This window comes from Loxodonta africana, chromosome 14, assembly GCF_030014295.1.
Source record: "Loxodonta africana isolate mLoxAfr1 chromosome 14, mLoxAfr1.hap2, whole genome shotgun sequence".
Classification (NCBI taxonomy): domain Eukaryota; kingdom Metazoa; phylum Chordata; class Mammalia; order Proboscidea; family Elephantidae; genus Loxodonta; species Loxodonta africana.
Window position 1 is genome coordinate 88,290,535 of NC_087355.1, and position 22,344 is coordinate 88,312,878.

A 22,344-nucleotide genomic window follows, 5' to 3' on the forward strand; every position below is an offset into this window, starting at 1 on the left:
CTTAGTTATTCTAGTGGTGCCATAACAGTAATGTCACAAGCGAACAGCTTTAACAAACAGACGTTTATTCTCCCACAGTCTAGGAGGCTAGAAGCCCAAATTCAGGGTGCCAGCTCCAGGGGAAGGCTTTCTCTCCCTGTTGGCTCTAGAGGAAGGGTCTTGTCATCAATCGTCCCCTGGTCTAGGAGCTTCTCAGCACAGAGACCCTGGGTCCAAAGGCCATGCTCTGCTCCTGGCACTACTTTCTTGGTGGCATTAGGTTCCCATGTCTCTCTGCCCACTTCTCTCTTTTATCTCTCAAAAGAGACTGAATCAAGATACAATCTAATCCTGTAAATTGAGTCCTGCCTCATTAACATAACTGTCTCTAATCCTGCCTCATTAACATCATAGAGGTAGGATTTACAACACAAAGGAAAATCACATTGGATGACAAAATGGTGGACAACCACTCAATACTGGGAACCATGGTCTAACCAAGTTGACAAGCACATTTTGGGGGGTCAAAGTTCAATCCATGACAGGTACATAAGTGTTTGTTGTACTTCCTTGCAACTTTTATGAAGGTCTGAAATCTTTCAAAACAAAAATAAATGAGGAGTATAATAAGAGTAAAATAATTCTTCACAGGAGAGTTTTAAGGACAAAGTGCAGAAATGCGTGTCGAGCGTGGGTACAACGCCTTTCCCGTCGCAGCTGTTCCACTGTTCCTGCAGTGACTGTGCTCAGAGGTGGGTGTCACAGTTGACTCCACATCCAACAAGCATTTAAGTGCCTGGTCTACGGCAGGCATCGCCTTGGCGGGGTGACTGCCAGGATGAGTAAGACACACCCCCTGCACGAGATTCTGCCTGCACTCCCACGCTTTCTGAGTAAAAACATACCACTTGGATATTCATCTCAGCTTTTCAGTCACTACTAAGGTAACCAGCCTAGAACTTCTGAAGCAGTGTCTGTACGTGCTCTGTTCATGCATTTATTTACATTCTGTCTCGTTCTAAAAAAGGATCAAAACTGGTTTTTTAAAACACGTACGATTTAACAAGAAGAAGACAACAATCAGGATAAAGGGAAAATGAAGCGTGAACAGTTAAATGAAACCCATTACCTGTCGATTCCAACTCGTAGAGACCCTATGAGACAGGGTGGGACTGTCCCATAGGGTTTCCAAGTCTGTAATCTTTACGGAAGCAGACTGCCACCTCTTTCTCCCATCAAGCGCCTGGTGGGTTGGAACCACCAATCTTTCAGCTAGCAGCCAAGCGCTTAACCACTAAGCCACCAAAAACCAAAAAAAAACCAAACCCACTGCCGTCAGGTCGATTCCGACTCATAGTGACCCTACAGGACAAAGTAGAACTGCCCCATAGAGTTTCCAAGGAGCGCCTGGCAGATTCAAACTGCTGACCTCTTAGTTAGCAGCCGTAGCTCTTAACCAACATGCCACTGGGGTTTCCAGGCCTCCTTTAAAGGAAACCGGGGGAAGGTGAAATCACAAACGCATGCCATGAAGTAGGCATGATTATCAAAGGTAGACTACAGATTCTGCAGTGAAGTGCCTAACGGCTGAAGCAAAAAAAACCAGGATCAGGTAAAGAGCAGCAACGTCCGTGAGATAAATACCTGCACCAGTTGGTGGTGCATCGTTGTATGGGAGACTAGCAACAACGCCGTATCATTTTCAGTAACATCCCGGTGTCATATGTGACAATGACCTTTGGTACATGTGTGTGGCTCACTCTCCAGCTCCAGCTTTTCCTCCGATATCAGTCCTCTCCCTCACTCCTCACGTTGTTGTTACCAGCTGCCACTGAGTCGGCCCCAACTCACGGAGACCCCGTGTACAACAGAAGGAAACGTTGCCCAGTCCTGTGCCATCTTCACGATTATGGGCATGTCTGAGTCCAGCTGGACAATGTTCTCTTCTGGTCTACAGGGCTTTCGTTGGCTAATTTCTAGAAGTAGGTCACCAAGCCCTCTTTCCTAGTCTTGCTCTGGACACTATCCTGAAGCCTGTCCACCAGGGGTGACCTGGGGTAATTGAAACAGCAGTGGCAGAATTCCAGCATCACAGCAACACACGAGCCACCACAGTCCTGGTGGCCCATCACTTCAACAAGCTTCAAACAGACACCTGGAACCCCAACTTAAGGACTGGGTGCCCACAGCTTTGAGGGCAGCTGCCCATGAGTCCAGCTGGGTACCCTAGTCCTGCCTGCTTTGCGTGTTTCTCAGCAGCCAGCATTTTGACTTCTCACTCCAGAGAGATTTCTCTACCTGTCTGTTGCCCACAAAACCCCTCTCCTCGTACACGAGCAGCAGGCCACATCCCAGACTCTTGTTCAGTCAGGCAGTCCTCAGTTCTCTCGCTCTTTCTCCTTTTGCAGTAAGAAACTTCACCTTCCTGCCTCCCCACCAAAACTGTCTTTTTTTGTAAGAACTACGAATTCCACACAAACCATCTCTGTGCCCTCCTGGCTGGGGCTGAGGCATCCCAGCCCTACCAGGGCTGCCTTCTGACATCCTCTCTTGCTCCTGAATCTCCCCACCCCTCTGGTTTCGAGCTTAGATAGGCACACAGTTCTGAGGTTGTGACTGTTAGATGCGTATCTACCAGGGCTTTGCTACGTTTCCTTGGCAACTGCTTCATTAAGGAACTACATCAAAAAGTGTAAAGAGGTTATTCTTTCAGCTGAAAAGAGTATCCTGCCTAAAGTTTGAATGGCTTTGAATAGAAAATTAACCAGGGACAAAAGAGGTTGCTGGCCCTAGTCAACAGTATCAAAAGCATAGCTGAAAGGTTCTGAATCGGCTCAGGACCCTTCCCGAGCACTGAGTCTATACGGGGCGTGGGGTGTGGGCTCAACACACACGGATTCCAGAGCCCGTTCCGGCCTCTGGTGAGGCCGGGTTAGTCCTGGTGTTTCAAACAATTCCTTTCTACTACTTTCTTTTTTTGTCATTTGCCATTTCCTACTAATTAAAAATTGGGGCAATTCGTCTCACTCGTTTAGGCTGTTTGGGGGAAGCAACGTGATGTACTCCGCAGATCCTGGATTTAGGGCCAGAGGAACCAGGCTTCAGCTCCCGGGGTGCTACTTACAAGGTGAGCGTGGACAAGCTGCAAGCTCTCCTGTCCTCAGTTTCCCCGTCTCTCAAACCGGGTACAAGGAACTACTCAGCAAAGGTGATGAGTATGGCCAATACCTAGAAACCCAGTTAGGTGGCCGCTCAATTACCAGCAGGTATCCGTAGGCCTCTGTGCATCTGGTGACAGGGATACTCCCTCCTCTTGCCTTCCTCATGTGGTAACAACTTACTGCACCGGGGGGAAGACCCGGGAGCAGCCAACTTTGAAGATTCCCCGGTCCACAGGCAGGGCATGTTCTTTTCCTTTATACAGATATTACTTAGTATCTGTTTAGGGCCTGTTTCCCCCTCTGGACTTGAAGCTCACTGAGCCCAGGAATGCGTCTGGTCTGTCCCCACAGAGTATTCGAGGGCTCGCAGACAGCCACACAGCGCCTGGTACCCGTCTCTGTTGCGGAGTGCAGAGTGAAGGAAAGCGTAAACCAGCAAACCTTCTAGGGGCCCCTACATCTCTGAAATCAGGGCCTGACTTTAGACAAGTGACAGAGCCCTTCTTTAGCCCAAGGTTCCTCCTCTGTAAATAGGAAAAACTGCATTGGGCACCAGGGTTATAAGGATTAAAGGGAATCATCAAATTCACAACTTAGTAACCTGTAACTCGACCCATCAACGTGCACTCCTTTAGTTTCCGCCACCATACCAAGCGAGGCTGCCACATCTGTCGGACACTTCCTAGGCGTCAGCGGGCGTGTGAAGCACTTTACGTGCACTACTTCATTTACAGCTTACAGCTCCAGGAAGACGCATGTTTTAGCATTCCCGTTTTACGGACGCGGAATAGGCTAGGGGAAGTTCCATAACTAGTCTGAGGTCACACGGTGAGGAAATGTGACTTCAACCTAAGCTCAGGATTCCAAAGTCAGTGCTTCTACCTGGCTTCCACCTCACCACGTGCCTGTGACACCTCCGTGCTGGGGATGCAAACCTATGCTGTTGGTGCTGGCTGCTGTTACACTGACCCAGACCAGCAGCAACCCACGCACAACAGGACAAAACGTTGCTCAGTCTTGCACCATCCCCTGCAGATTGAACCACGGTGGTCCACGAGGGTTTGGTTTGGTTCGGCTTTCTTTTCCTTTTTAGGACATATGGTTTTGAAGCACATTTTTCTCTGGACTATTCTTTTTTTTTTTTTTTTTTTGCTGCTGCTTTTGAAAATATACACAGCAAAACAGTCAGCAATTCGACAGTTTCTACATATACAATTCAGTGACATTCTTCAAATTGTGCGACCATCCTCACCCTCCTTTTCTGAGTTGTCCCTCCCCATTAACATAAATTCCCTGAGCTTCCTACCTAATCTTTCGAGTTATTATTGTCAATTTAATCCCATATATAGATAGTTCTTAAAAGAGCACAACGCTCAAGGCAGACATTCTTTACTAGTTAAGCTAAAATATTGTTTGGTTTTAAGGAGTCTTCAGGGGATATTTTTGGTTTGAGGTTTAAAGATTATCTCAGGGCAATAGTTTCAGGGATTCATCCAGCCTCCATGGCTCAGGGAAGTCTGGATTCCATGAGAACTTGAAATTCTGTTCTGAATTTTCCCCCTTTTGATTAGAATTCTTCTATAGAATCTTTGATCAAAACATTCAGTAATGGTAGCCAGGCACCATCCTAGTCCAACAGGTTTTCAGTGATTTTCATAAGATTGCCAGGCCTTTCTTCCTAGTCCATCTTAGTCTGGAAGCTCCTGAAACCTTACAGCATCATAGTAACACGCAAGACTCCACTGACAGACAGGTGGCAGCTGCACTTGACGTGTACTGGCTGGGAATCAAACCCAGGTCTTCCCGCACGGAAGGCAAGAATTCTACCACTAAACCACCAATGCCCCCACACAAATGTACAGACAGCCAGTTTGCTGACATTTGTTAGTGCTAGATAATGATCGTAAACTACCCTCCCAAACTACTGGAGAAGACAGGTTAATACAGGTTCCCACACTCAAAGAAGAGGAACTCTGCCTTGAATTCTTCTGCAAAGCAAGGAAACCCTTTCCAACACCACTAAATCCAAATGGATTATTTATCAGTTTTTATGTGTGTCCGTGGCTTCTTGAAGCAAAAGATAACGGTAATAACCATGTCTTGGTTCCTTTCAAAATTTCCACATTAGCAAAATCACACCCAGGAATAGATACAACTCATCGATTCTGCGACGAAACACACTTAGGAACCAACAGCCTGTAAAATTTCAGAAAAACTAGGTCCCTCTTTTTACTGTAATTAGAGTCCCACCAGAACTCATCACTTCCCTGTCTGCTCATCTGGCACGCAAGGAGCCCCGCTGGTGCAATGGTTAAGCACTCGGCTGCTAAGTGAAAGGTCTGAGATTCGAGCCCACCCAGTGGCTCTGTGGGAGAAATATGTGGCAGTCTGCTTCCATAAAGATTACAGCCTAGGAAACCTTACAGAGCAGTTCTACTCTGTCACATGGAACAGCTATGAGTCAGAATCCACTCAACAGCACACAGCAACACGTGGCAGGCACCCACGGAGGTTAGTCAACTAAAGCAAAGTATTATGCTGGGGAAAACACAAGAGGCCAAGTCACAAAACTCCCCCTGGGCCGGGCCTGCAGCCGGGGCACAGCCTGCTTTATCCTGAACAGCTCGTCACTGCTGACCTCTAGTGTCCATGGACGGATGACCAGGCCCACACGCCCCCTGTGCTGGGCCTGCAGCAGGGGGCAGCCTGGTTTATCCTCTCACTGCTGACCCCTAGTGTCCACGGATGGATGGACGGCCAGGCCCACAGCAGCAAAAGGAAAGGCCCTAAGAAACAACAGCGAATCCCCACACGTTCTAACTGAAAACACTTTATTTTATAAAATAAGTGTACTTAGATGCCCACCTGTGAAAACGGCTTCACCACAAGCCCCTATTTTCAATGCTAATTTGCAAAGACAGCTCTAGTGGCTGAGGACAACCCAGGCATAAGAGCGCACCTCCATGGGATCCCTGCTGAAGGTTCTCTCTGCCCAGCTCCACCTGCACCGTCCCAGCCAAACTGGCTGACGTTCTACAGCTCAAGGCCTTCTAGGCGTCCACTTTAAAAGCATAATCCGTCCTTCACCCTTCGCTAAAGATGTCCTTCCAAACCCTCCAGTTCGAGTATAGTAACGGTTGCCCGTTGCTGAGAAACTTCCACAGGGCAGGCCCTACAACAGTATGGACAGAGAGTACCCAGCAAACCCAGCGCCGTCGAGTCGATTCCAGCTCAGACAGAGAGTATCTAATGTCAATGAATCCTTCCGATAACTTCATGAGATTGTTATTCCTTTTTACAGATGAAAACATTAAGAGTTAGTGAGACTAGATGACTTGGCTCAAAGTGGCACACCTGGTGAGTGGCAGAGGTGGGATCTGAACCCAAATCCATCAGATCTCAATGTTCTCCTTCCTTATATCCTAGAGAAATAAGAGTCATCACACGAATAGACATATGCACACCCATGTTCACTGCAGCATTGTTCACAACAGCAAAAAGATGGAAACAACCTAAATGCCCATCAACAGATGAATGGATAAACAAACTGTGGTACATACACACAATGGGGTATTGCGCAACGATAAAGAAAAACAATGAATCTGTGAAGCATCTCATAACGTTGAGGAATCTGGAGGGCACTATGCTGAGTGAAATAAGTCAGTCACAAAAGGACATATATTGCATGAGACCACTACTGTAAGAACTCATGAAAAGGTTTACACATAAAAAGAAATAATCTTTGGTTACGAGGGAGGGGAGGGGTGGGGATGGAAAAACACTAAATAGGCAATAGATAAGTGGTAATTTTGGTGAAAGGTAAGACAGTACACAATACTGGGAAAGCCAGCACAACTTGTACAAGGCAAAGTCATGGAGGCTCCACAGACACATCCGAACTCCCTGAGGGACGGAATTGCTGGGCTGAGGGCTGCATGGACCGTGGTCTCGGGAACATCTAATCTACCTCAATTGGCATAACATAGTTTATAAAGAAAATGCTCTACATTCTACTTTAGTGAGTAGTGTCTGCGGTCTTAAAAGCCTGTCAGCAGCCATCTAAGATATTCCACTGGTCTCACTCCTTCGGGAGCAAGGAATAATGAAGAAAACTAAAGACACAAGGGAAAGATTAGTCCAAAAGACTAATGGACTACATCTACCATGGCCTCCACCAGACTAAGTCCAGTACAACTAGATGGTACCCTGCTACCACCACTGACTGCTCTGACAGGGATCAGATAGAGGGTCCCAGACAGAGCTGGAGAAAAACGTAGAAAATTCTAACTCAAAAAGAAAGACCAGACTTGCTGGCGCGACAGAGACTGGAGAAACCCTGAGAGCATGGCTCCCGGAAACCCTATCAGCCCAGTTACGAGATCACTCCCGAGGTTCACCCTTCAGCAAAAGGTTAAACAGGCCCATAAAAACAAAACTAGACTAATGGGGCATACCAGCCCTGGGGCAAGGAGTAGAAGGCAGGAGGGGACAGGAAAGCTGGTAATGGGGTAGTAGTAGCCAACCCAGGACAAATCTGACCACATCAGTGCTAGCCTGTAAGACCTTCCTTTTCAAACCCACTATTCTTAGAACAAACCCCAAAATTGTTCACCTAGCCACGAAGGCCCTCCTGCTTGGCTCATGCCTGTCTCTCTGTCTGTCTCTGTGACTCTGTCTCTGTCTCTGAATCTCTGTCTGTCTCTCTGTGGCTCTCTCTCTCTGTCTGCCTCTTTCTCTCTCAAATTTATAGTCCAAGTTAGATTAGGTACATTTCTAAACACTTTCTGGACTATAAATTTTGGAATTTTGTATTATCACAACTCACAACCAAAATGTTTTAATGATTCTGGGGGTTTTTGTTAGCTTGTTTTAATTTTTTTTTGTTTATAGCGTTGTTATGAGAATATACATAGCAGAACATACAGCAATTCAACAGTTTCTCCAGGTGCAATTCTGTGACACTGATGACATTCTTCGAGTTGTCCAACCATTCTCACCCTCCTTTTCTGAGCTGTTCCTCCCTCATTAGCAAACTCACTGACCACTAAGCTTCCTATCTACCCTTTCGAGTTGATGCTATCAATTTGATTCCATATACATGGCTCTTTAAAGAGCATAATGCACAAGGCAGACATTCTTTACTAGTTAAGCTAACCTGTTGTTTGGTTTAAAGAAGACTTTAGGGCATATTTTTGGTTTAAGATTCTGTTTTTATTTAAAAGCATATCCAGATTCGGATTTAAGTAATATTTGCTGAGTGCCTACTGTGGAAAAGAAGCTATACAAAGCATTTTCACAAACTTTATGTTCTGGAAAGCTAACAACCCAGCAGGTAGGTAGACAGGCTCCCTAACAAATGGCAACCACTTTACAGTGACAGAATTAAGGCAGAGAGGGATGACGCTTGTTCGAGGCCACAGAGCTATTTTCCAGTCAGAAAAATCTGAAAGGACAACACATTCTGTATTCTGAAAAGAAGACACCATAAAACAAAGAAGTGAAACATATGAACAACACATTAATTACTGTGTCAGATTATCCCAGCAGAGAAAAACCAGCTGGATTAGTGGACTGTAAACTCCACAAGAATTGTAGTAACTCCTTCACTATAATAGAATTATATTAACACTTTCCCTGTAACAGGACTGTATTAAAACTTTCACTGTAACAGGACTGTATCGACTTTCACTGTAACAGGACTGTATTAAAACTTTCACCGTACCAGGGCTGTATCGACACCTTCACCGCACCAGGGCTGTATCGACACCTTCACCGCACCAGGGCTGTATCGACACCTTCACCGCACCAGGGCTGTATCGACACCTTCACCGCACCAGGGCTGTATCGACACCTTCACCGTACCAGGGCTGTATCGACCCTTTCACCGTACCAGGGCTGTATCGACCCTTTCACCGTACCAGGGCTGTATCGACACCTTCACCGTACCAGGGCTGTATCGACACCTTCACCGTAACAGGGCTGTATCGACACCTTCACCGTAACAGGGCTGTATCGACACTTTCGCCGTAAGGGGACTGTATCGACACTTTCGCTGTAATGGGACTGTATCGACACTTTCACTATAACAGAACTGTATTAACACTTTCAGTGTAACAAGGCTGTATCAACCCTTTCGCTCATAGCCAGACACGCGCTCACCTGTCGAAGGTTAATGTAAACTGCGTTCTGAAGAAATTCCGAGGCTTCCATACTCCGCTTCTGAATTGCGAGAACACGGACCGCTTTGACGCAAGCCTCTAACTCAACCACGCCGGCGTTCTTATACTGCAGGGTACAAAGGAGGTGCCTCCGTCAAAAAGGAAGAGTAAGGACATTTCAGTCATAGCCAGGGGCGGATTATCCAATAGGCAAGGTAAGCACGGTGCTTACCTTGCTTACCAGATCATATGTAGTGAATAATTTCACAATTTTTTCACCACATCAAAGATTCTGCTTCTAGATATAACTGGCATCTGCCTCTCTCCCGACCCATAGCAGCTTCCTACAGAATCAGAACCTCTTCCAAATTTACAGTCCCTGATTGGGCAGATGACCAGTAAGCAAGGTAAGCACAGGCTGACTTGAGCTTACTTACTAATCTGCAGTGAACAATTTCATTACAGATGACCTGGCAAACAAGGTAAGCACCATGCTTGCCTTGCCTATTGGATAACCCGCCCCTCGTCAGAGCATCTTCAAAGTGCCTGGGACTCAAAGACTGCAACAGCACCTCCCCAGGGCTGCAAGGTTCCTGGTCACTCCCCACCTCATGGAGGAGGGCTTGTCTTTGAGAGTTTGCCCCCTGTGGAGGAGAAGGCAGTTGGGATTGAGCGAGCCTATGAATGCCTGTGTAAATGTGTTTGCATTCATTAAAATAGAACAATCACAACCACTTGATAAGTCACAAAATTTCAAAGTAATATCAGTGGATGCTTTGCTATCTGTTTCTACTTATTGCTGCTGTTCTCTAGAACACGTTTAGACTCTCAGTCTGCAGCTTTAGTGCTCTCAGAAATTCCTTTTACTTTGTTGCAGAAATCTGGCTCCCTGTGTTGGTCCATTTAAATGTCCAATGTCTTTCTGATTTTCCCTCCCAGAGTCACTTGTTTCTACTTCTTAGACCCCACTATGGTTCCTGAGATGAAGGACAAGGTCGGATGGGACAGAAAAGCCTCTGTGGACCTTCATTTACCTGGCTCAGTATTTCTTGAGCCCCACCCCAGTTCTCAAAGTTCTGCCCAAAGGGACCTCACACCAAGAGCACTGCCCTGGCCACCCCGGCACACTGTGGGCTGACCCAGAGCAGATGGAGGGGCGGGCTCCAGGGTAGGCCTCCTCGCCCCTTCCCTTCGCCCAAGGCTTCACTGCAAAATCCTCCAGGCTAGCTGTTCTTCTACTTTTTTTCTTGTCTACTCCAAGCACTTTTTATTTTCCCCCTAATTATCCCAAACTAGAGTGATTTTTGATTGATATAGCTGAACGAAATTCTTGCAGTTGGAGGAAGGGTTTATAGAGGTAAATCCATGAGCTGGCAGGGTAACACACTCACACTCCCTCAGGGAGGCACAGCGCGTGGGCTGAAGTCAACCAGCTAGTCAACCAGTGTGTGCTCAGACCGCTGCAGGCCCCCGTGGCACGACCTCCCTATAAATGCAGCTGCCTATTCACCAACTCCTGAGAAGCAGGTACAACTGGTCACCGTTCTTACTCAAATCATTCATAAGGTGGAAAAAGAAATTGTATAATTATTGAGCCAGAAAGGGCAAGTCTACACTCTTTCCTTCTTCCTGCTCATATGACATGCACATAATTTGTGTGATCCTAAAGCAGTGTATCAAAGATCACCATAAAAACACTGTATGTACCTACCTGAACACCAGCCGAAAAAATCAGAAATCTGTCAGTTTTTACATACCATTTAACAACATGATAATAAAAACTAGCGTAATGAATTGGTTCTGTTGAAATGAAATGACTTCCTTCAAAACTCTTAAAACAGCTTCTACCAAAGTGGGAATAAAAGTCAGCTCAGTGTTTTTTGCATATTTTGGTTAAATTTATTATTTTTTTTAATTCTATTACAAAATGATTTAAAGTGCAGTCATGAGAAATTATTCGCATGTTAGTAGAAAGACATGGACCCAATCAGCCAGGAGCAGGCACCGAGGTCACTGACTGAACACCCACCGTGTACCCTCTTCTACAAACACTAAAAAGACCCCACTCCTGTCCAATCGATTCCTACTCATAGCGACCCTAGAGGACAGAGCAGAACTGCCCCGTACGGTTTCCAAGGAGTGGCTGGTGGATTCGAACTGCCAGCCTTTTTGTTAGTAGCCAAAGCTGAACCACTGCCTTTGGCAAAGCTCTCCGATGGCTAGGACTGCGCCTGGTTTCCACCTCCAGTCCCTGTCAACCACGTACCAAGGGCCCAGCATATTCTAGGAAGAACAAATAATTAGCTCTCTCAGTTCTTAAAAAAGAAAAGAAAAGAAAACCAACGTAAGTATTATCCTTATTTACAGAAAAGAAATCAAAACCTAAAAAGCAATGTTTCTTGCCCAAGGTCACTTGCCCAAGGTCACAAAGCCGGTAATCGGTGAAGGCAGGTTTGCGCTCCAGTCGGCCTGAATCCAAGCCCGGGGTCAAGCCCAAGGTCACCCTACGCCCCTCCATCTGGGAAGGGAGACTGCTCCAGCAGCACGGACTGTCGCCCTAACTTTGTTCAGACAACCCACATGCTCCATCTAGCCTTTGATAGCTCCCCATTCATATGGGACTCTGGGCAAACTACAACAACAAGGATTTTACGTCTGGTGGTTTCTTGGGTCTTATTCACACGGTGTCCACTCAGGAGCTCTGGGAAACGACTGTGTGGGTAGAGTAAGGACAGCAGCAGTTCTTGCTGACAAACTCAACCTATCGGGAGAAAGCGACCTTCACTGGGAGGCCACCACAGACATAAACTAAAACAGGTGGACACTCAGAACGCAGCCAGGACCCCGGGCTCAAGTAAGGAAGAGCCCCTGCCCACCCACCCCCCGCCCAGCCATTTCGTCGTGTGTGTGTGTGCACGTGTAGCTACCTCAGGACTGGCAGGAAGACCTAAGACCTAAGTTCTAGTCCAGATGATGCCGCTGTGTGACTTCAACCCAGTCACTGAGCCTCTCTGCCCTCCAAGGTGTGATGGTGCCAGTATCTCAGAAGAATGACCATTTCTCCATTTTACCTCTAACGGAAGAGAGGAGCCCTGGTGATGCAGTGGTTAAGAACTTGGCTGCTAATCAAAAGGCAGGCAGTTTGTTCGAGTACACAAGCCGCTCCTTGGAAACCCGGTGGGGCGGTTCTCCTCTGTCCTGTGGGGTCACTAAGAGTCAGAGTCAACAGCAACAGGTTTGGTACAGGGTTTTTTTTTAATGGAAGAAAACGTCCTTGGCCAAAAATCAGAAATCAAAAAAAAATCACACATGAAGCCAGGCAAGAGTCTGCTAAGAAGACGTCACTATCTTTCTCAGTGAGTGAAAATCAGAAGGTGGCGTTTCTCACAAAGTGGGAGGCAGCCTGATACATGGATGGGTGTGCACTTGCGTGTGCAAACCAGTACAATCAAACCTAGGTCATCACCACCATTTCGGCGATGGCCCAACCTTCAAATGAATTCTAAACGAGGGTCTGGGTGGCGTGGGGAACATTCTCAGGCTCTGTTGGTAGAGGAGGTAGGAAAGTACCGCAGAAAAGAGGTAAAGGAAGACAAAGCACACTGGGGAAAGGCGAACATAAAAAGTAGCCAGGAACAAGCTTAAAAGTAATGGCCACATCTGATAAGAAGAAAACTACAACTCTATATTGCAGAACTTAAAAAAAGGTGTACGAAAATAAGATGTATAACATGTTCCAATAGCAGAAAGCAATACTGTAAAAATAGAAATTCTTGAAAAAATAATTTAAAACTCATTGCAAGCTCCCAACAAAATCCGAATGTGATTTTTTTTTTAATTTGAAGAAATTATTCTAGAATTCTTAGGAACAATAAATTCATCAGATCAGTCAAAACTTTGGGATGGGAGGAAATAATGACCAAGAAGACACATTAGCAGATATTAAATAAGCTATAATATATTACATGCCATGATAGATCAGTTGAAAGGAACAAAAAACTCAGCATATGTCAGTATTTAGCGCAAGTGGGATTTCAAAACAGAGAGAAAAAGTATAAATTCAACAAATTGTGGCGGGACAATTAGATAATCATCTGGAAAAAATATATTCTTATGTCATAATGTATACAGTAAATTACAGACTATGATATCCATATAAACACATAAAAATGACAACAATATATTTTTCATATATTAATGCAGACTGCTCTTCCCTACAACCATATGAGGTAGGTACTATTATCAACCCCATGTTAGAGATTAAAAATTGAAGAATAGAGAGGTTCTGACTTGGCCAAATTATTCTATTGTTAAGAAAGTCTTTTCTAAGCATAATACCAAAGGTAAAACCCATAATAAAAATATTTACTACTTTAAGAATATATTTTTCCTCACAACTAAAAAGAAAAACCACATAAATAAAAAGGGAAACAACATTAAGAAAAAGGTTTGGCAACAAATATCCAGGAAGACAAGAAGCTAATATCCACAATATACAAAGAGCTATCACAAAGCGATAAGAAAAGCACCCAATGAAATATGTCCAAAAGACAAAAATGGACAATTCATCAAAGAAATGCAAGCGGCTAACAGGTGGAAAATGTTCACTACCTTCCTTGTAAGCAAATGCATATTAAAACAATAAAAAATTATTTTGCATATCAAATATTTTGGCAAATATTTTAAAAGGATAATAGCCAGTGTTACTTGTGGGAGGGTAGTTGTTCATCTTTTTTGAGGACAATATGGCAAGGTATACGTAAACTCTTAAAAAAAAAAAAACACATGCACTCTTTGACTCAAGTCCACGTCTAGGAATTTTTCCCTTAAAAAAAAGCAGTCCACACGGAACCTGGGGTATGGAAGGGGAGAGGACTGACACAATGCGGGGACTGCAATCAACGTGACGGAACCTGGGGTATGGAAGGGGAGAGGACTGACACAATGCGGGGACTGCAATCAACGTGACAAAACAATCTGTGTATAAATTGTTTAATGAGGAACTAATTTGTTCTGTAAACTTTCACCTAAAGTACAATTAAAAAAATAATAAAGTCTACTAATAAAAAATTAAAAACTCAGCCCAAAAAGATTTATCTATAAAGATATTTATCACAGCACTGTTTACAGTAGTAGGAAGAAAAATGGAAACTAAATAATATTTAGTAACAGACAGTTGGTTAAATAAACAATTCTATATCTTTTCATTTCCTATTGGAGAAGGAATCTGGAGAGTAATTGGAAGTAACTTATCACATATCTAGCAATTAAATTTCTCTAAGTTCTCACCTAAAAGAATACCCATACAAGAACACAAGAATATACGTACCGGAATATTCAGTGAAGCACTTTTTCAGTGCTTTACACTGAAACAGTGGGAAAAGTAGAAAACCTAAGCATCCATCAACAGGGGAATAATTAAGTAAATTATGGCAAGCTGTGAGCTCCTAAGAGCAGGCACTTACTCTTGTTCTACGTGCTATATACTCCCAGTGTCTGGTCTATGGTCATCTCTCACAAAATGTGCTGAATGAATAAATGACTACCTTATGGAACATTTTGATCAAAGACTCTGTAGAGGAATCCTGATCAAAAGGGGGAAAACACAGAACAGAATTTCAAATTCTCATGAACTCCAGATTTTCTGGAGCCATAAAAGCTGGATGAACCCCTGAAACTACTGCCCTGAGATAATCTTTAAACCTTACACTAAAAATAACCCCTGAGGTCTTCTTAAAACCAAACAATAATTTAGCTGAACTAGTAAAGAAAGCCTGCCTTGAGCATTGTGCTCTTTCGAGATCTATCTATATGGAATCAAATTGACAAGAGCAACTCGAAAAATCAGACAGGAAACTCAGTTTGTGCTAATGAGGGAAGAACAAATGGTAAAAGGAGGGTGAGAATGGCTAAAACCTGAAACAACTTGAAAAATGTCATCAATGTCACTGAATTGTACATGTAGAAACTGGTGAATTGGTGTATGTTCCTCTGCGTATATTCTCAACGACAACCAAAATAAAATAAATTATAAAAAAGTAAAATAAACTCATAATTTTCCTTCTAAAAAAAAACTTAAACAATGCCGACATCCACCTTCTGGAAGACCATTCCACACTGTGAGAGAAGAAAGCAGGTCTGGGCTGGGAGGGTGGCTGTGATATTGCTGAGTGACTAAGGCAAGCCACAGGATAACAGGATGCCATTTTTGTAAATAAAATTTTTACATGTGTGTATATACATTTTGCACACATAGATGAAGGTCACAAAAGACACATATCAAGCTAATAGTCATTACTCTCTGTGTGAAACCAGGGCAGGGGGGAGGCACTTTCACTTTCTACTCCAGCCCACCCTCCTCTCTCCTGTGCTGCTGAAGTTCTTTCTTTTTCTCCCAGTATTTCAGAAAGTACATTTGTCAGTTTTTAAAGTTTTGAGTCCAAAGTAAAATCAATGGTGCGTCCATAAATGGAATACCCTATGGGTCATTAAAAATCATGCCAGGGAAGCTGTAACAGCACAGAAAACACAGCTAGTGTGCCACGGGGGGTGCAGGCCACCCCCCGGCAAACAGGCTCAGTATACGCCCCACATTTCATGATGAAGGCAACGTGCATCGATAAAAAGAGCAGGAAAGTGTTAAAGATGGGAGCAGGCAGGGTAACCAACATCCTAGGGAGTGAGAATAGGAAATCCTTTTTTTTCTCCTTTTTCCAAATTTATTAGTTAAATATGCATTATTTTGAATCAGAAAGAAACATTTTTAGGAATATCATATAATGCAGACATTAGGAAGTAATACACACATACGAAATAGGGGCAAATAATAAGTCAGACATGCCACAAGATTGTTACACAAGGTAAAATGGGAACTTCTGATTAAAACCACACAATGACATTGAAAAGTTACAAAGCAATAAAATCACCTTGCTGTAATAGGAAATGGCCTCTTTATACTTGTCAATTATGTCTTCAGGGCTAAGACAGTTCTTGGCACGTCCAATCTCGGCGCTGGTGTCGGGATTTATGCCGTTGGTGGTGAGGGCACCTGTAAGCCAAGAGGAAGAAAAGAAACACACTTTTGCTTTTTTGGCCTTGGTTTCTTTGTTATTTTAAAAAAGAGAGGTACTAACAAGATAAAAGTTCAGGATGTCCTACTAAAATCTGGGTAGAGGGTCAGCGAAAAAGATGAAGACCCTTGACAAGATGGACTGACACACGGCTGCAAGGACAGGCTCAAGCATGACAACATTGTGAGGGTGACACAGGACCAGGCAGTTTCGTTCTGTTGTATATGGGGTCGCTATGAGTCAGAACCGACCTGACAGCACCTATCGACAGCACTGAAATCTAAATAATGAAACAGTTTTTAAAGTCTTCATGGTTTGACACCCTCTATTAACAGTTTCTACCATTACAGTGTTGTATTAAGTGTTAATTAATTCGGAATACGCTTTCCTCCCTGTTGAGATGTTTTGGTTAAGGAACACGGAACGCCTTCCATGACACACTTCGTTAACTAGCTTAGTTGTCTTGAAGCCAGCGGCAGAGCCTCATGCACTCTCCTGTGGCCGTAAGCTCCTAATGCTGGCAAAGGGCCACACTGTGTCCTCACAGGACATGAGACAGACGAAAGCCCTGTCTGGACTGGACAGCACTGAGCAAACATAACTCGTAATTACTCATATTCTCACCGTGGCTGTCATTTTCTATTTCTGGCCAGCCACTGTCAAAAAGAGAAACACCTAATCCACAAACCATCAAAGTCACATGGGAAAGAACTTCACAGAAATTTCCATTTAAAGAATGTAAACATAAACCCCGAGGGTATGGCCCCCGGACACCCTTTTAGCTCAGTAATGAAGTCAATCCTGAGGCTCACCCTTCAGCCAGAGATTAGACAGGCCCATAAAACAAAACGAGACTAAATGGGCACACGGGCCCAGGGGCAAGGACTCGAAGGCAGGAGGGGACAGGAAAGGTGGTAATGGGGATCCCAAGGTTGAGAAGGGGAGAATGCCGACACGTTGTGGGTCTGGCAACCAATGTCACAAAACGGTGTGGGTACTAACTGATGACTGAGAAACTCATTTGCTCTGTAAAACTCCATCTAAAGTACAATAAGAAAGAATGTAAGCAACTACACATAGAAAACTGATGGAAAAAAAGAAGAAATTATCTGATTTAATGGAACACTCAAAGCAATATTCCCCTCCGCTGCAGAGGCAGGAAAAGCTGAGCTTCTCCTAAGCCTGGCCTGTTCACCTTCGGGCCGTAGGCCTCTCCCACACCCCGGCACCCTCAGGTCTGCTGGGAGCACAGGATGGGGGGGCCTCACCAACCGCAGTCCTCCCGTGACCGCATTCCTTACCCTAGTTCTCTCCCCTCGGCCCACTTGCCTCAAGTGCCTACTTTTTACGCTGTGGTTCTGTAAGCTGCCTCGATGCTTTTTGGAAGCAGACAGAAAAAGAATGAACGAATTTGCTGTTACGAGGCGCCGCTGAGTTGATTCCAACTCGTATGGGCCCCGTATGACGAGCAGAGCTGCCCACAGGGTTTTCCTGGTTGTAATCTTTACAGAAACAGATCACCAGGTCTTTCTCCCACGGAGCCACTGGAGGGGCCTGAACTGCTGACCTTTGGTTAGCATGTCAGTAGCCGTATGCTTATGGATAGATGGATGGTGACAGGTAGACAAAGAGACTGTAAGAAATGGGAAATAAAGAACATTTCACCTGTAAAATCCTCTGTGAGTAAGGAAAGGAAGGACTACAGCAGGTAACTGTGAAGGGGCAGATGTTTAGGATTTTGTTTCCCAGCCACTTTGTGAAAATCACCTCAAGGAACAAGAGGGCAGAACTATAAATAACGGAAAAGGGTGTGCTTGAAAAAAAAAGATCTAAAATATGTACTTTCTTAAGGATAAACCTAAATCGGCAAGACCCAACCACCCCACTCCTTGGGTACTTAAAGGGCTGAGAATCCCATTTCCTAGGCCCAGGGCATCCCTGTGGAGCAGTGAGGGTTGGTTTACACAGGATGGTTGGACCCGTAACAGCCATAGCAATGCCATTTCCCACTTGAAGGGAATCCACCTGCCAAGGGTTTCCGTGCGTGTTCTGGTTCACCGCCCACAGCCACCCTGTGGGGCAGGTACTCGTGGGGTCCTGCTTCCGCAGGTGAAGAAGCAAGACCCCAGAGAAGTTACGTATTCTTACTAGCTCTCGAGATTACAGGCGAGCTAGGCAAAACAAAGGACTCAGACGTAGCAACGGTCACAAAGATGGCACAGGCTGGGTAACAGTTTGTCCTGCAAAGCATGGGTCACTATCAGTTGAAGCCGGCTCCACGGCACCTAACGACAAGGTGCACCAGAGCAGGATCTGACCTGGGGCCTGCGTGCTCCACCACTGCATTCCCGTGGTCCGTGTGCTCACATGTGTAACACATCTGTTTCAGGCATAAATTACCTCCTAATGAATGGCAGGCAGTCGTGATTTATCTCATTAGCTCTACCAGGCTATCTCTATATTGTTGAATTTTACTTTTTCCCCCCTTGATGAAATGAAAGGAAAGATAACGGGTCAGAATGAGGTGGGTTCTTACTTCTTCAGACAGCACCTCATCTATCCAAGCAGTACATGATCTTAATGTCAGAGGAGAAGGCCCCAGCCATGAAGAAGGACCAGCTAGTCCACCATCTTCTGAGAAAGGTACCACCGGTAAGAAGGACTGACCTGTATAGGGAGGCAGCAGGAGGAAATCCATATGCAGCAGCCCAGAACAACACACTTGGCCAGAAGGTAACATGCATACAGCTCAAAAGGAGCTTAGGACCCAACTGGTTTAACTTCCGTCAATAACAGAATAACAAGCTCTAAACATACTAGCATGCAATGGGTTTGATCTTTCCTGACACCTGTAAAGTTGTGACAGCACACATGTAACAGTCGTGAACCAGTGATGCCAGGAGTCATCGAGAACCACAGCCTTTGGGTTACAGACGAGAAAATCAATGCCACAGGGAAGCTAAAACCTAGGCTGGAGGGAAGGGAAAGAAAGGTTAAGAAGAAGTGCAAAGAAAAGACTGAAAAAAAAATCACAAAGGCTCTCGAGTATCAATCCAATAATTGCTTCATCACTCCTTCAAGATGCAGTTACTAAGTTCCCATTACATGCAAGGCTCTATACAAGGAATCCATAAAGGAGGGGAAGAAGACTACAAACTGACATAAGCAGACAATTCATTTAAATATATAACTGTGTGTGTTTGTGTGTCCCTTAAAGATTTGAAGATATGTTCAACTTCACCAGTAATAAAAGATACCATATCCAAAACACTCGAAAGCAGAAACTTGTCCACCAATGTTCGTTGCAGCACTATTCACAGCAGTCAAAAAGTGGCAACAACCTAAAGGCCTGTCAACTGATGAAAGGATAAACAAAATGTGGAACATACATACATACATACAAGGGAACACTACTCAGCCAGTAAGAGAAATGAAGTCTTGATACATTCTACAATGTGGATGGAGCTTGAAGACATTACGCTCAGTGAAGTAAGTCAATCACAAAAGGACAAATATTGTATGACCTCACTTTTATAAAAAGCCAAGAAAAGGCAAACGTATAGAGACCAAAATTTATTACTGGTTACCAGGGATGGGAAAGAGAGGGAGAAGAGGGTTTAATGCTGACGGAAAAATCCCGTTAATTAATGGTAGGGTTGCACAGCCGATTATTGCAATTGCTGTCAAAAAGGTGTACACCTGTAAATAAGTTGAACTGGCAAAAGTTGTGTGACAGATATAACAACGACAAAAAAAAAAAAAAAGAGTAGCTGCTGAGGCTGCGTATGTACAACCAAACACCTCATGGAATTTGGTTCCCTGGCTTGGAGGTTTAGGTTCATGGGACATCCCAGTTAATTGGTCTAATAACGTGTTTAGTGCTTCTGTTTTTTTTTTTTTTTTTTTTTTTTTACCTCCTAGTTTGCTGTGTAGCGCCTGGGGTCTTAAAAGCTTGCAAGTGGCCATCCAAGGCACAATAATTGGTCTCTATTCACCTGGAGCAACAGGGGAAGAAGGAGAGTCAGGAATAGGAGGAGGGTATAGAATGTGTAGTGCCCTGGTGGAGCAGTGGTTAAGAGCTACAGCTGCTACCTAAAAAGTCAGCAGTTCAAATCCACCAGCCACTCCTTGGACATCCTATGGGGCAGTTCTGCTCTGTCCTATAGGGTCTCTATGAGTCAGAATTGATTCGACAGCAATGGGTTTAGTTTTTTTTTATGGACTGTGTGGCTAATTACCCCCATGAACAACAGCCTCCTTCGCCATGAGACCAGAAAAACTGGATGGTGCCTGGCTACCATTGCTGAACATTTTGATAAAAGATTTTACAGAAGAATCCTGATCAAAAGGGGGAAAATGCAGAACAGAATTTCAAGTTCTCATGGGATCCAGACTTTCTGGAGCCATGGAGGCTGGATGAACCCCTAAAACTATTGCCCTGAGATAATCTTTAAACCTGAAACCAAAAATATTCCCTGAAGTTCTTAAAACCAAACAACAGCTTAGCTTAACTAGTAAAGGATGCCTGCCTTGAACATTGTGCTCTTTCAAGATCTATCTATACGGGATCAAACTGACAAGAGCAACTTGAAAGATTAGATAGAAACCTTGGAGGGCACTGAGTTTATGTTAATGGAAAAGGAACAACTCAGAAAAGTAAGATGAGAATGGCTACACAGCTTGAAGAATGCAATCAGTGTCTCTGACTGGTACATGTACAAAGAGTCAAATCAGTGTTATGTTTTGCTGTGTATATCCTCAACAACAATAACAAAATAAATAAAAATTAAAAAAAAAAAAAAAGAGATACTGTTTCTCACATACCTAGTTGGGGCAAAAACATAACAGCTGACGACACGCTCTGTTGGTGAACCTGTGAAGAACAGGTACTCTCATACCCTGCTACTGTCAATCCAAAATGGTACAGCCTCTACGGAGGGGAATGTGAACAAAACCTAACAGACTACAGATATGTTCACCTTTGACTCATCAATCCTACTTCTAGGGATTTATCCTGAATACACATCTCCAACAATACAAAAACACATATGTACGAGGTTATTCACTGAAGCATTATTTTTAATGGCAAAATATTGGAAATAACTGAAATGTCCATACATAGAACCAAAAAACCACTGCCGTCGAGTCGACTCCGACTCATAGCAACCCTGTAGGACAGAGTAGAACTGCCCCACAGGGTTTCCAAGGAGCGCCTGGCGGATTTTAACGGCCAGCCTTTTGGTCAGCAGCCGCAGCACTTAGCCACCAGGCCACCAGGGTTTCCTCCGTACATTGAAGGTTGGCTGAATGAAATATGGCATGCAGGTATGCCCCTCTTTTCACAAATTCGCTTTACGCCAACTTTGCTTTAACAAAAGGTCTACATTACTACCTATTTTTCCTAACTGAAAGAAATCCAAACAGGATTTTCACTTTTGCAAAAAGCTGAATAGAGTTCAGCGTTTGTTTTGTAGCAAGCTGCTAAAAAGGCAGCGCGCCCGGAGCAGCAAGAGTGGCACGGCCAAGCCCCTGCCCCGGGAACTACACTCAGCATCTCAGCATCAAGCCGCCATAGCTGAGAACCGTGTCTCTGAGAGTCTGTGCTTCTCTCCATTTATTCTGTGTATCCATTAGCAAGATGTGGCCTAAGGTAGAAAATGGTTCAAAAAGTACGTGTACACACAGAGAGAAATCAAATAATAACAACCAGTGAGTCTGGATGAAGAGGATATCAGGGTTCTTTGTTCTATTTTTGAAACTCAAAACTTTTTTGCAAGTTTTACATTATTTTCAAAATCAAAAGTTAAAAATTATTAGAATTCTGGTTAGCTCACTAAATTACAAAAACAAGTCTAGTAAAAAGAGGAGGAACAGCCAACTAAGGCACATCAATTGGTCTCTATTCGTCTGGAGCAACAGGGGAGGACGGAGAGTCAGGAACAGGAGGGGGATATGGAAAGTGAGGCTAATTCCCTC

The 22,344-nt window shown here is 44.3% G+C and overlaps 1 protein-coding gene across 5 annotated transcripts in view; it reads right to left on the reverse strand.

Annotated features, from left to right (window-relative positions):
- TRAPPC9 (trafficking protein particle complex subunit 9) overlaps positions 1-22,344 on the reverse strand; it is a 635,977-nt gene that overhangs the window by 566,696 nt on the left and 46,937 nt on the right. For all 5 annotated transcript variants that reach the window (XM_064268117.1, XM_064268114.1, XM_064268113.1 and 2 more), the window contains 2 exons: positions 16,225-16,346; positions 9,300-9,425 (listed from right to left, as the gene is read on the reverse strand). In XM_064268117.1, the coding sequence (XP_064124187.1) occupies positions 9,300-9,425; positions 16,225-16,346 (248 nt within the window). The remainder of the gene's footprint in view (positions 1-9,299; positions 9,426-16,224; positions 16,347-22,344) is intronic.